This window comes from Eupeodes corollae, chromosome 1 (genome assembly GCF_945859685.1).
Source record: "Eupeodes corollae chromosome 1, idEupCoro1.1, whole genome shotgun sequence".
Lineage (NCBI taxonomy): Eukaryota > Metazoa > Arthropoda > Insecta > Diptera > Syrphidae > Eupeodes > Eupeodes corollae.
In genome coordinates this window covers 261,593,970-261,613,649 of record NC_079147.1, presented here as the reverse complement: position 1 = coordinate 261,613,649, position 19,680 = coordinate 261,593,970, and the positions used below count along the sequence as shown (strand labels likewise).

The 19,680-nt window shown below is 31.9% G+C and overlaps 2 protein-coding genes across 2 annotated transcripts in view; one reads left to right on the top strand and one right to left on the bottom strand.

Moving 5' to 3' along the window:
* The window catches only part of LOC129954072 (solute carrier family 26 member 6), a 32,823-nt gene extending 22,887 nt beyond the window's left edge, over positions 1–9,936 (bottom strand). The window contains exon 1 of the mRNA XM_056067726.1: positions 9,537–9,936. The gene's annotated coding sequence lies outside the window, so the exon portion shown is untranslated. The remainder of the gene's footprint in view (positions 1–9,536) is intronic.
* A 3,360-nt stretch (positions 9,937–13,296) lies between these two features.
* On the top strand, positions 13,297–14,699 carry LOC129938668 (dynein axonemal assembly factor 10). Its single transcript, XM_056046344.1, has 2 exons — positions 13,297–13,733; positions 13,792–14,699. The coding sequence occupies exons 1-2, from the start codon at positions 13,459–13,461 to the stop codon at positions 14,630–14,632; spliced, it is 1,116 nt and encodes a 371-aa protein (XP_055902319.1). The 5' UTR covers positions 13,297–13,458; the 3' UTR covers positions 14,633–14,699.
* Positions 14,700–19,680: the final 4,981 nt, after the last annotated feature.

The window sequence follows — 19,680 nt, the reverse complement described above, 5'->3', positions numbered from 1 at the left end:
ATTTTGTAAAAAATTGTGAAAAAAGGGAGCAAATTTAGTCAAAAACAAATTAATCAAATAATATTATTAGGTAGGGAATTTTTTAACTGGAACATATACATAGGAGCAATATGCCAAGTATTGCATTTTGTAATAAAACTTTACTTTTCAATTTTTCTTTATTAATTTATATCTTTAGTCACAGAATCAGTTTTTTCTTCTTCCTATCCAAACTTCATTAATTTCAAGATGGCTTCATTTCCTGCCTTCCACGTGTTTTTCCTCTGTTTCTTGTCCGGCATTGCCAGACATTGCCAAATTATCATCTTTTGTGAGAAGGCCGAGAGATGGCGCTTGGAACACAGGAAAGAAACCATTTACATAAAATATAACAATATAAATAAAACAGCAAAAAAACTATTACAATTTTAAAATTATTTTTAAATCAAGATTATACTCAAAAAACTGGGTCCAACGATTCAGTCTGTCTGCCTTACTTACAGCCTTCTTCTCGCTTACAGCTTTAGCTATTGGGTCGATTGATTTCAAACTTGGAAATTAATGTTTTAAACAGATTACCTGTACGCATTTTTTAACTACCCATAGGAATTTATTGTTATAGGTCCGATTTGTGAAATTGAAAATTTTGACATTTCTCAACGTTTTAAGAGAATCTAAAAAAAAGATTTTTAGAGAGATGTTACTACGTCCGTATGTTCGGGAAGCTCCAGAACTAGTAGAGATATCGACTTCAAATAAATATTGTGATGCAAAATATCTCACGAACCAATAATGCTAGCGACTTGAATATTGAATATTGTATGTGAAGTGATACCAAACTAATACAATTTTGAAACAAAACTAAAATAACGGTTATTTGTATGTATCAACAAAACTGAAAATAATTGTCACCTCGAATATTTTACGAACCAAAAAGGTTTTTATATCCAACATAATTGTATGCAACGAAGAATAACGTTTTTGGCAACTGATACAATTTTCAAAAAATAAAACGAATTGATAGGTTTTTTTCAAAAAATAAAAACCTAAAAAAATTGATTTTCGACTCAAATATCTTTTCAAAATTTAAAAATATTGTCTTCAAACTAATTTCATCTTATAGAAAATATTGTTTTCAACATAAGTAAAATTTTATAAAAACAGTCAGTTTTTTCATAAAAATTAAAATCTACAAAAATACGCAAAATTGAAATTCGATTCTCCACATCTCGTGAATAAATGAAGATATTTACTTCAAAATAATTTCACTCTATGCTAAATTTTGTTTGCAACGTTAGATAATGGCCTTAAAAACGTCCAATCTATATTTGTCTATATAAGAAATAAAAACTTTAAAATTGTAAAAATTATTTTTTGACTTAAGATCTCGCTAACAACAACAGATTTTGAAATCAAACTTATTTTATCATATGCAAAATATTTTGTTGGTAGTAATTTTGTGGGAACCTTACATTGACAACTTTTTTAAAAATCACAAAAACCTACAATATCAATAAAAACGCGAAATGGGTTTCGCTTTCAACTCAAGTATAAGGACAGCAAAGAAACAACAAACAAACAAAATTCAAATGCAATACGTTCGTAAGGACGTTCATAACAAATATTTATCCTTTTTTTTGAATAAGTATAGGAATTTAATCCGGGACCGGAAAATTATTTCGTTACATAGAAAATTCGTTACCTATACAGAAATGTTTTGTTTATACTTACATTTAATTTACATATTTTTTCAACAAAATAGTCTAATAAATTGGGAGATTTAAACAAATTAGTCGGCACTTTACTCTTCATCTCCAGAAAGGTTCGAAGCACGTCAATGGCAATATCTGTTTTTTTAGTCAATCGTTCTTTAACTTTATTAATAACCAACAACTTTTTTCCAAGAGAAATGCTACTTCCAGACATTTTCAATTATATTTACTGAAGCCTGAACATAGAATGCTTGCATTTAAAATCTTGGGAAAATCCCTTTATAATGTTTTTTTCTCTGCATGCTGTTGTTTTTAACAGCAAATTATTTAAAAAACAAAAACGTATTAGATTTAGATTTCCAGCATAGTCCAGTCAATAAACCAAAAAAATTGCCTTCAGATCAAAAAAAATCCAACAGTTTTGAAGCTTGGTACACTTGGCTAACGTTGCAGTGATAGGTGAAGATGTTAATGTTGCGTTCATTAGAAAAGGAAATGAAATTCATCAATGAGTTATTTATAACCTTACACTATTTTTTCTTTCGGAAATTTAATAAGCTTTAATTTTGTGGAAGATTATTTTTTGATACGACAAATAGTTTTCAAGATAATCCCGAAAAAACCAAAAAAAAACATATGTTTCTCTTAACTTTCGCTGGAGTTATTTTATAAACTATAAGAGATACGAAAAAATTAACTGGAGCTTTTTTTTATAAAATTAAATGAGCTTTAATTTTGTAAAAACAACATTTTTCGATACGACAAATAGTTTTCGAGATAAACGTGAAAAACTAAAACAAACTCCATGTTTCTCTTAACTGCCACTAGAGCTCACGTCGGATTCTTGAGGAATTTTTTTGTGTCTTCTCTAGACAGCCCTTAGTAAGTGTGCAAAGTTTCAAAACTGATGGATTTTTTTTTTTGAGGTGAAAACCTTTAATAACTGGACTAGCAACAAAATTTGTTCGTTGTAGAGAAAAATTCGCTTTATGGAAATTCGATATAAGGAAATCAAAACACACCAAAAAAGTAAATCAATTTGCAAAAGTTCGTTATAGGGAAGTTTGACTGTATTAAAGTGTTTTTGAGAAATTACATGACATTTAAATTTTTGAAGATAACCTAACTTTACAGGGTGTTAAGTGAATCACTCTCCTTGCAGGTAGTTCACTCTCAACTCGGCGTATTTTCGAGAAAGTAATTTTCTTGGATTTTCGATAAAATATAGTCAGAAATGCGTATTTTTTAATTTAACATTTTATTTTCATGATAATGAAATTAACCCGCTTAATAGAAAACCTTGCTTATCTGAAACACTATTTCTATAGCCGAATATTTTTTGACTTATTGTTCTTAAAACATTCCACTTAAGAAAAACTGCCTTTGGCAAATAATACTGAAACCAACAAACATATTTTCAGTTAATTTAAAAAGGATTATTAATCGAATTGTTTCACTTATTCGCCTTTACATCATTTAAGATGGGTTTGTTTAATTAAAAACCTTGGGTCTATTTTCAAAAGCTTTAGATATTAAATGTTAAATTTGTTGATCCTAAAAAATAACTACAGTGGCAATTATTTAAGAGACGTTCGTAATGTTTTCATGTTAATAATCGGAAATCATTTTAAAGTTTTTGATGCAATAATTGTTTAGATTTTACGGCACACTTATTTAAAAAAATAAGTTTGTAAAAATATTAAAACCCGAATTCCAAGAAAAAGTCTGAACGCATCACCTTTTATTAGGAATGGTAACCTTGTTTGACAGTCTACATGCTGGAGAATCATAATAACAATTCAACATATTATTTTAAATTAGTGGTATTTTTGTTTTCAATATCAATTTCGAGTTTTTTGATGTACGTGTTACTGTATTTTAGAAAAAATGTCTTGTAGACATACATTTATACATAGCTTATTTTTAAACAGATTAAACTATTTTTTATTTTAAGTTAATCTCACTTAAGTTATTATTTTTAGTTGTAATTTGTGCAAATTTTCGTGCAAATATTTAAAATTTAAATAATTTCTGTTAATTAAATTGTTATTTTTGTATACTTTCCTAAAAAGCAAAACACTAGGTACTTGGTTTCTTGTTGTTGGTAATGTTCTTAAAAAAGATAAGGAATATAATTTGGACTTTTAATTTTATAAAGAAAAACTGATACAATTTATTTAAAAAAAAATTGAAAATTATTGGTAATGCCAACTTAAATTTTTGTATTCTAATAAACATATTTTCGCTGTACACAGAAAATAAGCCCCTAACTTTAAACACAGCTTTTTTTGCAATAAACAAAATATGTTCAACTGAAATATCCAATTAATTGTTTCTAGAACTCAACGCTTCTGTGCGATATGTGCATTTTTTATTATTTTCATTTAAAAAAAGTCATTCGACCGTTGCAAGTTCATTATAATAATAATATGTGTAATTCGCGTGAGCAATAAAAGCAATAAACAAACAAAGAATAGCTTCATAATTTATTTAGTAATTTGAGAAATGAATTTACTGTTTTTTTACTCTTTTAAATTATAATTAAGTGTAGTTTTGAATTACACGACATTTGTGCTTGATGATGAGTAAACAAAAAATAGAACACAAATACACAAATAAACAAATTTAGACCCAAAACATCCCCTTTAGGATTATATTGTCCAGTCTTGTGAGTTATAATGACTCTGCATTTAGGTGGTATATATGTATTTATTTTTTGTTTTCATTATTTATTTAAATTTTGTTTACACTTTGACTTTGACTTTGGGCTTGACTTGAATTATATTTTTTTTGGGGATGCGTGTTTATCATATAGATGGGAGTTCCTGTCGAAACAACTCCATTTTCACTAAAAATGTTTCCTTTTTATTTAAGTTAAACGTTAACGTTAGCATTATTTTTTGAGGTATTTTTTTTGTTTTCGTTGCAAATGGCTTGGTAATGGAAAGTTAACGAACTGATTGCTTGCTACCATCGCATCGGTCGATATTATGAACCAAAAGGTCATTGTGTCTATCGACTGTTTGATAAGGTAGAACTCAGCTCTTATGTGGGTTTATTGATTGTAGACTTAATGAAAGCTCGTGAACGACACGTGAACCGTGGAATAATTTACGCATTTTAAAAATACATCAAATAACCTAGAAATAGACTTAATTAATTTACTATTAGGCTGACAAATATAGAATGTAATTCCCCAAATTGTATGATTTGAATTGACGCAGTTGAAGCCTCTACAACATATTTTAAGTTCTCCAATCTTTTTAATGTCTAATAACATATTATTATTATTTATTATTATTTTTGTTATCTTTATTTTTTCTTCACAAACATACAGACTCACTTACATTTTAAAGATTTACAAGCATGGCTATTAAGCCGTCTGCGGGTTATATCTAAATTTTAAACATTGAGAGAGAAGTTATTTTTTAGCTATTATATAATAAAAATTAACAATTTACAAAATAATTTATGATTAAGATTTTAATTATGATTAAGTATGCCAGATTGAACGATTTAATTGATTTGAAAATAACAAATGTTACAGGCTTTTAGTTTAGCGAAAACAAAAACTACTAACATATATCTTGAAATAAATATTAGGTTGGTATAGTTAAGCTTATTGGTAACTTTTTAGGTTTAATCATTGATATTTAGATACATAAAAAAGTAAAGAGCAGTAAAAGACTTTCCATATCAACAGTGAAACGGGCTTTTAGTTTAGCTAAAACAAAATTATATTAGACTGAACATTACATTACAGGTCCACGAATGAATTTCTTCAGAGAAAAAACCGATAAGAAGTTTCCAACCACCCTCACTATTTAAAACTCCAAGACAGTCCTCAAACGAAAGGAAGCTCTTATTGAAATATAAACGCTGGATCTCTTGTAAGATCGGACATAACGCTAGGAAGTGGAAAACATTTTCAATTTGATTGAGATTACATAATGTACAGTTAGGATTTATATCATTTCTGTGAGGTCTATAGTTAAGCTCAAGCATCTCCGTGCGAACCTTAAATATCAGACTTATCTCAACAAAAGTGAACTCGGTTCGAGATTAATTTGCTTCCCCCAAAGAGAAATTAAGTTTAATGTATAATGATCTAGATTCGGACTCCTTTGCGTGATTGAGAAATGTCTGAAAAATGCTGTCATCTATTACAGAAATACAATCGTAAAGTTCATTCCTCCACGAATCTAGATTATCCAAACAAAACGTCAAAGAAAAGTTATGTTCTGAGGCCAACTCACTCCAATCTTTAAAAGGTGTGTATCTGTAGCGTAACGCTGTTAGGAGAATCCTTTTCTGCAAATTGTTGTTAGATCTTTGCATGACTTTGATTATATAGTCTGCATTCGCTTTTAGATTCTTTAAAAAAATTGGTGGTATTCCCTACTCAAGGTGTATGGCATAATTGGGGGTATTAGATGGGAGTCTAAAGATTCGCTTGAAGAAATATCTTTGGGTAGTTTCTATTTCGTCTAATTGCATGTAGCCATAAACTTCATTTCCATAGCAAAGGCAGCTTTTAGCGGTTGAATCAAAGACTTTAAATTTCGAAGCCGGATCTATATTTTTGCTATTGAAAAAATTTGACCACATACAGTAAATAATTGCTTTTGTTGCGGTCAATTTATCTCTTATTTGACTTCGAAAGTTCAGATTGTGTGTTATTGTGAAACCTAGATATTTGAAGTCCTTCACTACTTCTATATTTGAACCGCTCAAGTTCCAAGAACGGTCATTACGTGCACTGCGATTATGGTGTCTGAATATCATGATCTTATACTTCGCAGTATTTATTTGAAGGTCCCACAAATCACAATATTGTTTTAACTTGTTAATTTGGAGTTGAAGCGTCACAGGATTATCAGTTAAAATAACAAGGTCATCCGCATAAAGGAGCATCTTGATAACTAGATCACCGAAAACAACACCACCTGCTATATTATCTTCAATGTCATTTATAAAGAGCGAGAAAACCAAGGGACTCAAAATGCAACCCTGTGGGACACCTGTTTCTAACCTAAATTGTTTCGACGTGTTCATGCCATTTTTAACCACAGCAGTCGTATTTGAGAGAAGTTGATCATACATTTTTATAAATTTTGTTGATAAACTGTTACATGAAAATTTAAATAATATTGAGCTTCGGTTGATGGTATCGAAGGCTGCTTTAAAATCAACGAAAAATGCATAAAGATTTGTTTTCTTCTCTATAAAGCGTCTAGCCACTCTAGTGAGAGTAAAGATTTGGTCCACTGTGGAGAGATTAGCACGAAACCCAGCTTGAAAACAGCTTGTTTTATTTTTCTTTCAGCCCAACTAGCAAGTCTTAAGTAAAGAATTTGAGTGAATAGCTTCCGCATTGAACTAAGGACAGAAATTCCCCTTTAAAAAACCCTTTTTAAAAATTGCAGAGATGGATGAAGACTGGAAAGAATTTGGGATATCTTCCTTATCAAAAATGTTGTTAAACAAAACTAAAATATGTTGAAGAAATTGTGAGCCATCTAAACCCAGAGCTTTGCTGTCTTTTATTTTATTTAATGCAATAAGCAGTTCATGCATGGAGAATGGAGCATCTAACTCTTCAATGTGAATGAACGGTAATGCAAAGCTTATAGATATTTGATTTGGATCCGCCAGTAGAAGTGTTTCGAAATACGTTGCCATTTGATCGACACTAATGCAAATAACAGGCGACTTATTGCGCCCTCTTAAAATACGCACATTAGCCCAACACACTCTAGGATCTCTGCTCTGTACAAGATTTAATGTAGAGTTGTTGAGAAAAAGTTGTTTTTTACGGCTGCATACATTTTTAAATGCTTTATTTGACATAATAACATATCTAGAAATTGAGAGATTGGTGTAACTTTAAGTTTCTACAATTAAATAAATTAAATACTTATAAGTTTTCGTTTTATTTTAACTTTTATTCCCGAACAATTAGCAGGTTCAGGCGACATAAGGGACTTGAAAGTAAGGAAAGTTTCTAGTATCTGATTGGCGAGCTGCCAAAGAATTGCCTTAAATAAGGCAACTTTATTGGAAGGTTGACTGAAAAGATAGTCAAAAAAAATCTCCCTAACTATCGAATAAAGTGAACTTATGTCACACTGACAATTGATGATGTTTTTTAACTGAAAGCTGAAATTTATTATTGATGTATGTTTTTGAGGAAAAGAAAAAAAAAGTACTACCTTCCAATTCAGAATTTTTAGGCTTATATGATTTTTCCTACACAGAATTATCTGTTTTATTTTTTTATTTTTATTATGGCGCAAAAGCCAGAATTATTTTTAGAACCAAAAATAACGGTAAAAACCGTTAAAACAAGCGTTATTATATCTTTATAAAATGTATACGTATTTAAATAAGAACAACCCAACAAATGTTAAAGAATAATCGACCAACGATTCTGCGTGAAATGTGTCCTCTTATAACCACAAAAAAAACATCATTCACGCTCTTATTATGTTTTGAAAAGAGAAAAAACCCCAAAGGGGTCATAATAGCTCACAATAAAATATACCTGCGTTGAGTGCCATAAATGTTAACTTCTAAAGCTTACTTGATTTATGAGTCTCTAAAATGTATTATCACTTAATAACACGAGCCTTGAAAATAGGTATAACGAAAATAATCAAAGACACAAATGGATTTACTTTGTAACATGTCAAGTACGAACAACTGTTTGCAATCTTTATTGCAAACTCACCAAAAAGACTGATCGCTAATTAATTGTTAGTTTGGATTTGTTTCTAATTCAAATGTTGTTGTTCCTTGTATATCTAATAAGAACTCAACCAATCAATATACAAACATCAACCACTTGCACTCTCATTACTCATTTAGAAAACAATTAATCACGATTCATTGAACCGACTACGAACGACGCCAACGAAGGCAGACTAAGCCAGAAGTTCTGGTTGCTTTCGTTTCCATTCAAATTTTATAGCAAGTCACATGACTGACTGAGTAAAAATGTTTTCTATAGAAAACAAGAAATAATAAAAAAAAATGTTCAAAGTAATTGCAAAAGCAAATATCAAAATTTACAATCTTCATTGAGCTTGCCCTGGAACTTTATCAAGTGCCCTATAAGACTGATACAAATAAATATCATTCTAGCGACAGAAGGTGTTGTTGTTTTCATAGAGAAATCGTGAACAATATCGAAAATCTAGAAAATTAAAAACCACAATCATAAAACAGCAAAAATAGAATTTATCAATAGAAAAAATATTTGAAAAAATAATCAACACTATAAAAGCGCGGCCAGTAATAGAAGAATCACGCTGTTTTTTCAGATGATTTTGATAGTTTGGCGGATTTTTACGAACGAGGTAAACTAACTCAAATCAATTCAAGGTAAGTAAACCTCAAACGACGACAACGACGACGATGACGACAGACATCAGTTGTTATGAAGCTTAGCTTATGCTGTCCGGAGGAATATGCCTTTTAAAGCTTCTTGTTTTATTTTTAATAATAATTGATTTAGCTTGAATTAGTTGTTCCGAGTATAATTGCACCTCATTCTCGTGCACCTATGTATTATTATAGCGTAGCGACACATTTCAACTTAGCTGAGATGGTTAGATAATAACATTTACCTATTTGTCGTGCTGACCTTGAGATTGATGTACAACGCAGCGCAACAATGGTGTAGCTGCTATATGCTGTACTTTCAAGACCAAGGCAAAAAAAGATGAATGAATTGAATTTGTGCCTACCCAGCCCACACAAAATCGAAGAAGAAAACAATCAAATCGATAGTTAAATTTATTCAAAAATCAAAATCAAAATAACCAAACAAAAAACAAAACGTACTTTGTATGCACTTAATTATCTCAGGCTTGAAGTTGTCGTTGATTGACTTCCAAAGATGATGAAGTTGATGAATTGTAATTGAGGTTTCTTCGATGAAATTGAAGAGATTTTATAATAAATTTATTTTTATTTCGTTGTCATATAAGAGGCTAGCTTTGTAAACACGGAAATGGTTTTTTTTTTTTTCAGGGAGATCACATTTGTTTTGTTGTTGATGTTGTTCTTTTTTTTAAGTAGTAGGAATTTTCGATTGAGGTAAATTTAAGTTTAATTAATTAAGAAAAAAATTATTGTTTCGATTAGCGCGAGTAAACTTTTCTTGATTTCAAGACCGAAATAGCACCGACACACTGGCCAAAAGGCATTTTTTCAACTAAATGGAATGAATAATGAAGTGTTAATGGCAAGTCCAAGTTGAGAGGTAGTGGCAATGGATGGGAATTGACAGTTCTCGGTGCAAATATGAGTGGTTCGGTTAGTTTTTTGCGCAACTGTGATAATAAACAGCTGGTTTGATTTATGACAGTCTGTTTCTTTTTTTGTTGGTTTATCTTTTGAAGTGGACTGTTTTAAGGTGGAACCTGAAGGAGAATAATTATTGTTAGTGTGGTAACACAATGTGGAGGTAGATAGGTAATAGTTTTGTTAAAAGGCTACATATATTTGAAAAAGAAATTATGTTAGTTTAATGAAATTGAACTTTTGGTGCATTTTTTCGTGTTTGCATTAATATCTTACATTCTTCAAGAAAGTCGCTGTGACTAAAACCAGTTTAATGAGATAACACATTTTTTGAAAATTAGTGACCTTTCGTAAATAAAAACTGAATTACCATAAAATGTTCTCATTGAATTCTTTAATGGTAACTTATTTCTACGTCTATTTATTTTGTTCCCTTTTTAAAAATGTCTGCCTTTTCATTGATACTTATTTTTATTAAGGAAATAATATATATAAATAATAATTATCATAGATAATTAATAAAGTCGTTATTTCTTTATCTATAGTTTAATAAGACTTGTTGGTTAAACAAACACAGCTCTTATTTATAACCAATTTTCCAGTTTTTTTTTTAGTAGAACCCTAGGTTAAGGTTGTATTCTACTACAACAATACTTCAAATGACAGGTCAAAGCAAAAAAATACTGTTATATTTTCAAGCTTTTTATCAAGCCCTGTCATACCTCAAATTGAATGTCGAAAAAAGTAAGTAAAACTATTTATCAACTAACAACGTTGTACAATATTTAAGATGATCAACAATGAAGATATAAACGCAAACGGCAGGAAAACTGGTCTTCAATTGCGGTATCAATCGAAATTTTTCAAGTTTACGTACAATATTAATTTGATATGATTTACTTTTTCAGCTTTTTAATTCACAAACAAAAATCAAATATAACATTTGGCGGTGATGATAATTATTTAAATACAGCATTTCCTATGTTTATAGTTAAACTCAAGGTTAAGCCCTAAACTAAATTTATTTATAAATAGCCTTTACTCTGAATTTGCTTGGTAACAAATTAGCTAGAGTTTAGAAAACATCTATGAATATGAGCCATAATGTTTATATTTTGAAAAAGTTGATCGTAGTGTGGGCTCGGAAACTCGTGTAGTTCGAAGGATTATATCTGTTGAGGGTAATTGCTTAACGACATTTTACAGAGTACTGGCACAAGATTAACATAAGTTTTAAATCAATCGTACAGCTCTATCAAGGATATTATTATTTAATTTATTTTAATAAGAATAAAACATAATATCACGTATGAAAATAATGATATTCATGAAATAAGGTAAATGTCCACTTTGCATGTAAGAATTTGAAGGTTTTGTATTAAATGTGTTTTAATTGCTTGTAAAATGTTAACGTTTAAAATCGAAAGTTCGTATTCTGAATTTATCAGGTTTTCCAAATCAAATTTGTGAAATAAGAAATCTACATACGAATTTTGACAGTGATTACCGTGTTTTCGCTGTTACGTGGCATGATGGTTAGTGCGTTGGTCTGTCATGCCAGTAGTTTTGGGTTCAATTCCTGCCTACGTCATCTAAAGTTTTGTTTATGGCTACTGCCTCTTGCGAAGAATTGACAAATACTTCAAGAGTAATTCTTGTCATAGAATGTGCTTACTTATAGCTGGTCGGATTTGGCTTTAACTATAGGCCCTTTCCATCCCTGACAACATTTTTTTTTATTATAAGCACACACTTAAGGGGATATTACTACGCTTATTATGAAGACACAGTGTGATCACTAGGAAAGGGAAAGAGAGGTTGAAAGGAGGTGTCGATGCACATTCCTGAATATTTTTGAATGGTTGGGAAAGAAAGAGTGTGGTAAGGAATTCTACATCCGCGTAGTATGGCTAAAGAACCAATCTCTGTACTTGACAGTACGACTGAAATGGGCTCAAGGGTATATTAATGAGCATTCCTAGAGGCACTAGTATTACAGTTGAACTTTTTAAGGGGAGGAAAGCAACTGGCTATTTCTCTAGAGCATGAACCGTTAAAACAACGGTAAAAAAGGGTGAGACAAGAAACATTTCGACTAAGTTCAAGTGACATAAATGATCTTATGATAGTAATATTACCAATCAATCTAAATACTGTCCAAGTGGCCTAAGTAAGTTTCAGGAACACCAGCCCAGATATGAAAGTTAAACTCAAGCTTTGGACGTCTTGTATATAACAGCCAGATCTGTGGGGGAGACAAACTTCTTGCATCACCTTAGAAAACCCAAACATCTTGCGGCATTTTTGGCGACATCGCGTATGTGATCATTCCACAAAAGGTGGTTGGCGATACACATACCGAAAATATCGAAATGTTCAGTTTCCCGATGCAAGTGCCATCTATTGATAATGGCAACGGGGGCATATCTCGCTTTAACGATACAAGACATCATTGGGTTTTAGAAGCATTAAATTCCATGCGGTTTTTTATTCATTACATTCTTATTACATTACATTCTTTTGACTGAAGTTATTCTTCTGATCGGTAAAATTTTAATTTTTAATTTTCTGATACAGAAATGGTAAAGCAAAAAACAATGTCACACAATGTGCAAGAGGCGACCTGTCACCATATATTTTGACAGCTTTTTAAGGTTTACATTTAATACGAAATTCACTTATTGCCTTAAAATCTATTTTGTTTAGATAAAAATGCGGTTCCTTATTGTCTCTTTTCTTTTAGGGATTGTTTGCAATTTTCATCACAAAACAGTTCTCAATGTTGTTGAGCTTTTATGTTATAATATATTTTGTAAATTGTAGCAGAATAATTTCAACGTATCTGTTGCTAACAAGGTACGATCGCAGCCTTTACATACAATTTTGTTCTAATTTGTTTCTTTCTGGAAAACCAGATCTTTAATTGATTGCTATTGGAAATATGTACCTGTTTTAAAGTTCAATTTAGAAATGTTATATATTAAACAATCGCTAAATGAAACTAATATCTTTGTAAACGTTCAAACATAAATTTGACATCTTAGTTAAATTATATATTTCACAACCAAATAGAACAAAAACTATTACGAATTTGGATTAAATTATGAATTTAACTTCTTTTGTTGCAAACATTTGAATGAAATACATACACAAATAATTCATGATTTTTGAAATTTGCGCGTCTAGTGTGTAATCAACCCAACGAAGTCCACTCTTATATTGTATACATGCCCTTAAGAATATTTTACATTCCACATTTCGACTCTCGAAAATCCATTTGACATTTCTCTTGTTTTGATATTGAAAACAAAATTATTATGCCTGTTTACTACCGCATTTCATAGCAACGCATTTTATTATTTTCATTTTATTTGATTTTAATTGATTAAACAAACCAAAACAGCTGCATTTAATTTCTCTGTATCATTATTATTAGTAAGTGTGACTTCAATAGTGTACAATGAATAAACCACAAATCATTGAACATATTGCTCATTCATTAAATTACACAATTTTCGATGTTAAATGGATTCCATGTTCGGCTAAATTTGTTGTTATTGGCTCAAAGCCAAATGGCACTGGAATTCTTGAAGTTTACGAATTAAATGAGACCGATGTGGATCTAATAAAATCCATTGAGAAGAAAAATTCATTCAAGTGTGGTTCGTTTGGTGCGTCAAGTCTTAGGAATCGTCATCTTGCAGTTGGGGACTTTAATGGGAGGCTTCAAGTACTGTGAGTAAATCTTCAGTTAAAATAAAAACAAAATAATTATGACAGCATGAATCCTTAGAGATCTAGAAAGACCCGAAGTTCCAGTTTACAATGTTGAAGCACACAAGAGCATCATAAACTCCATAGACGCCGTCGGTGGCAAACAAGTCGACTGTGGGGCTCCAGAGATTGTTACTGGCAGCCGTGATGGTTCAGTCAAGGTGTGGGACATTCGTCAAGGCAGTGCTCCAGTCATTGACATGACTCCTGAACCATCTACAGACGAAAAATCTCAAACCCGTGATTGTTGGGCTGTGGCTTTTGGTGATTCGTTCAACAACGATGAGCGTTTAGTCGCCGCTGGCTACGACAACGGCGATCTGAAGCTTTTTGACCTTAAAGCATTGGCTGTGCGTTGGGAGACCACGGAGAAAAATGGAATTGTTGCCATTGAATTCGACCGGAAGGATATCCCCATGAACAAAATGGTTCTGACCACCCTCGAGGGCGGATTGATTTGCTACGACATGCGCACCCAACACAAGGACAAGGGATTCGCTTGTGTCACCGAAAAAAACGCCGGCCGATCAGTTGGATCGAATGGTATTATAAGTGGCCCTAAGTCGACTGTTTGGAATGTCAAGCATTTACCACAGAATCGAGATGTATTCTTAACTTGTGGAGGCACCGGATCGATTCGTCTCTGGGAATACGAATATCCAGACAAACGGCGCAAGGATGCGGGCGATGGCTTTGATATGGGCGTAGCTGGGACTATTCAAATGCTTAATGCCACAACTGTATCAACTCAACCTGTGCACTGCTTCGATTGGAGTCCAGACAAGATAGGGCTAGCTGTTTGTGGTTCCTTCGATCAGACTGTGCGAGTTCTGGTCACTACCAAAATGAATCTGCTTTAATTTTCAATGTTTTCCTACTTTTTCTTGTTTAGATGAAATATATTTATTTTATGTATAATTGTGAGAACTACGACTTTATTTTAAGAACTCTAACAGGTCTAGGCATAATTATAACAGATTCAGCTAAATATTCATCCAATCTTTTGAAATAGGGAAACAGGGACGAATACAATTCCGTGGCTTTTGGAAAAAAGGTCTTAGGTCAAAAAATTGCATTTTATGTTTTTGATTTTTTCTTGTCTCTTTATATATCTTTGTAGCTCAAAGATTCATTGAAATATTTACTGTTACTTAGATTACATTTTAACTGGCTATATAATATTCGACGTTCTGATTCAATAGCTGTTTTTAAAAATTGATTCCGAACCGAGTCTTCATTAAGCTGGATAATTTTATACATTTTTTCCTCAACATCAAGAATGTTACTTGTATTAATTTGCATATCTTCACCAAATGAAGTGGCAATTCTTTGCTATTTGTCATACCACCAGTCTTTGTTCCTTATTTCGTAAAGCATATTTCATAAAGCAAAATAATAGGAAATGGAAAGTTCTATTGATTTATTTCTTGGAAATTCGAAAGAAGAAACTCCCCTGAATGTTGCGCTGATGAGAAAAAATATTTGAGATCACTCCAATCCATTGGAACTTCCAAACAAAAAGTATTATTTATAAACAAATTCTTTGATGAGTTTAAGATACCAAATTCTTTCTTCCTCAATTGACTGCAATGGCTTTCTCTTCTTATCTTTCCTGGAAAATGATGTGGATGCTGAGACATTTTCCTCTTCAGGTGGTGAAAAGTTATCGTCACCGTTGCTGCACAGATTCCTGTTGGATTCACTGATTTTGCAGTTCAATCAACCCAACCACGCTCTTTTCCAGATAGGTTAAACTTATATGGTGTGTACCACCCCCTGTGGTTTTCAAATTAAGCTTGTTGTTGTCAAGCTTTCTTTTTAAATGTCCCTTGTAATGGATCCATACCTATATATGTGTATTTACTTTGTAAAAAAAATCATGGCTTTTGCATTCAGTTAAAATTACTCTTTGCCATTCTTTCGCTGTTCTTGATGGTTGTCCAATGCTATTCAGTTGAACAGCTATATTTTCCCATTCTTCGTCTTGGGTTCTTTTTGTGGAACCGAATTGTCCCTTGCCTCTGGCCAGCTCAGGTTTCTGCTGCAGAACCTCAATCAACCTCTCAAATTGGGCAGGTTTAGTTATTTTTAATCTAAAAAAATTATTTTCTTACAGATGTTTATATTATTATTTGTAAAACTTACATTTTTTTCTCCATTTTCTTAAAAAAATTGGTTTTCAATGAACTGTTGATGCCTACCGTTATTTTTTTGTACACACAAATGCAATGCACTACACAACTAGTAAATATCAGTTGCTGAATTTTGACAACAATCACAACTGAGCGACAACTCGACTGGCTTACATAATACCCCGAACACACTTAAAAAGTCAACCATTTTTTAGTTGACTACTGATTGACTTGTGACAGTCAACTAGTTGTGATCGGTAATACCGATTGCCGGATTACAACTCAACTTTGTTCTTAGTTGTCTTACATAATAGGCCCCTAAGACTTTAATAATATAATCCGCTTGTAGTTTCAAAGTGCATGTAAATAACTTTGGTAAGCCAGTTTCTAAAGTAGATCGCATAATTCGGCGTGTTGATGGGTAGGCTGAAGATTTCTTTGATAAAACTCCTCTGAAATTTCTCAATTTCCTCATACTCTTCCATTCCCCAAACTTGAGCAGCATAACATAAAGTAGACTTCATAACTGAATTAAAAATTTCGTATTTGGTAGACAAATATACAAAGTTGTTCGAGAAAATCTTTCTACATGCTAAGTTTATTAGAATTTTTGATGTTTTGACTTTAATGTCAAGGTGCTTACTAAATTTCAGTCGTGGGTTGAGGTTCACTCCAAGATATCTATATTCGTTTGTCACTTCCGAAATTCTTCGCGAATAGACCATTATTTTTGATTTATCAGTATTGATTTCCAATCCGAATTTATCGCAGTATGCAGACAGTCGGTTTATCATAAATTGAAGATCTTCTTTCGATTCCGATAGTCATACTATACAGTATACATGTCGTCAGCATAAAGTACAGCATTTATCCGGATTCCGGCCATTCTAATTCCTCCAGGTAAGTCGTTATCTATGTCATTAATGAATATCGAAAATAAAAGTGCACTAAGCGGACATCCTTGTTTGACACCATATTCAATACTAAACAACTAAACCATTCAGAATAATGCGCTCCATCCCAGACGTTAGCTTCTGTGTTTGTATACATATTCTAGATGACATGTAAAAATCAGGTTGAAACACCCATCTGCGAAAATTTGTTTATTAAAGCATTACAATTTACCAAATCAAATGCTGCTTTGAAGTCGACAAACATCCGGTAAACCTTTTTATTTCTTGCCTCAAATGCTTTGACTATCGATGACAGAGCAAAGATTTGGTCAACAGTGGAGTAATTTATCCTTAATCCAGCCTGAAAGTCTGATTATATCATTTTCCCTTCTACCCAAAATACTTTAGCTATAATATTCATTAAAGATAAACCTCTGTAGTTTGAGACGTCATTTAAGGAATCTTTTGTATGTATTGGGAAGATAACCGATTTTTTGTACGAGGAAGGAACTTCCACTTTCGTAAGAATTTTGTCAAAAAGCACAACTAGTTGCAGCTTAAAACTTTGAGATGAATTCTTAAAAAATTCGTACGGTACACCATCTTCACCTGGTACTTTATTATTTTTAGCTTTTCGTAAAATGCTTCTATTTCAAACAAAGATATATCGGTGTCTTATGTATCATCGGGAATGAGAGGTTCTGTAGAAGTGAAGACTAAGTTAGAGTTTGTTTGAAGAAGGTTCGAGAAGTGATAGGAATGATCAGCGATGGAGTTGAGTACCATTAACGTTCTTTGCAAGTTTCCAAATTTCCTTTGTATTCTTTGTTTGGCCAAGTGATTGTGCTTGTTCATTTTCAAAACCAAGTTTCTTTTCATATAATAGACGTTTATACTGAGGATTTACGGCCGGATTATATTTAGTCTTTAGGCAAAAAGACAAAATGTAATACTAATAATGTTTTGATATTAACGTCTTAAGTCATTGAGTCTTTGTGACCAGTATCTGACTTAGTCCTTATTGCTAAAGGTCAAAGATTTGATTCGAAAACTGACAAAAATAGTTTTTGGTCTTATGCATCAATGGAAAGATATGTTCTATAAGTCAGTGGAAGCCACATCCTCTTTCAAGTCTTGTTTGTGGAAATGTATATTAATAGACAGATGATTTGTTATGGGATGGGTCAAAATGCTTTAATATTCCGAAAGTAAGACCTCGAAAGAGGTTTTATTTTACAGGGATGGATTGTGCATGCGAATGCCTTTCTTTTGATGTGTATCTTGATAAGTCGGAAAAGTTGGAAAAGCAATTTTTTTTTTGATACCCGAGTTATTCAAAAAAAATTAAAATTAGGAAAGCTATGTTCCTAGAAACATCTAAGTTTTTTTTTAGCTCATGAAGGACATGATTCATGAGCAGCTGGATAAAATTGACCCAATCGAAGTAGTACCTGTGGCATGATGGTTAGTGCGTTGGATTGTCATGCCAGAGGTCTTGGGTTCTATCCCTGCCTATGCCATCTAAAGTCTTTCCACGGGTACTGCCTCTTGCGAGGAATTTACAAATTCTCCAAGAGTAACTCTCGCCAGAAAAAGTGCTTTCTGAAATTAGCCGTTCGGATTCGGTCCCCTTCATTTCTGACAACATTACTCGCACACAGGAATGGTTGAGAGTTGTAAGTCACTAGGCCCTAGTTCTCAACGGACTGTTGCGCCACCCAATTTATTTATTTAATCGAAGAATCCACATATTTTAATTTTTAAGAATTTTAATGGGGTTTCTTAAGAATTTTGTTCAGTATTTTCGATTAATAAAAACAAAACCCCCACAAATCAGTTGAATAAAAATAAACTTTGAAAGATCTATAAACGATGGGTCATCTATCGTATAGCCTTGATTTGACAACTCACGACATTTTCTTCTTACCAAATATGAAAAGTAAATTTGGTGAATTTAGGTCTCTCATGCGAGCGTGAAAAACGTATCGAAAATTGGTCTAGATTTATTGATGGCATCGGAAAATAGGTTGAGAAACAATAAAACAATTTATTAGATTATCATTGATAGGCTCTAAATATAATGAGCAATCCTCATATACATAATTGCATAACCGTGATTTATTTCAGGATGTACTATTTAAAACCTGTCATATTGGCGAGTTAACAGAAGTTTAAAAGAGGTTTAATTTATATAAGTTTATTTGTCTTACTTTTACAAACCCTAAATCACGGTAAAACTTACTTGAGAAGCAGAAACTGTTGACGCAAAATTGATTAACCACAAATAAAATATTAAACGAAGAATGTAAAAAGTGCAACAGGCTTAAAGTTTCGGAACGTAAACTATCTACAACATTTAAGCAAATAAAAAAGATATCACACGGGGAAGATAAGTTTCTTCTGGTTAATTTATTAATTTCTTGGTGTAAAAGATAGTTAAGGGTTTTCCAATAAGAATCTTAATTTTAAAAGACCTCTATTTGACAGCTGTTACTTTTGAAAATATTATCTTTTGACAGTTGAAAAGTAAAAACTACGCTATTTTTAAAAATTAAACAAAACAATTTTTAGCGACACATGGAACATTTTGGTTAAGATGTTTATTGATGCTGCTGTTTTGAGCTCTTTAACCTTTATGATTAAACAGATATTGTTAATTTCATAATTGAAAATAAAAAATCAATTACATTTAAACATTTTGAGAAAGGAATCAAACAAGCACAATCACCTTGTCGTTATTAGTCGTCGCGTTGGCTTTGCTAATCCAAAAATTAAAATCTATCAGGAATTCGAGTGGTAGAAAAAACAGGTTATCACATTGGGCTAGCGAGACCTGTTGATTTTGACAATTTTATACGTTTTTCTTGAAGCCATATTAAAAAT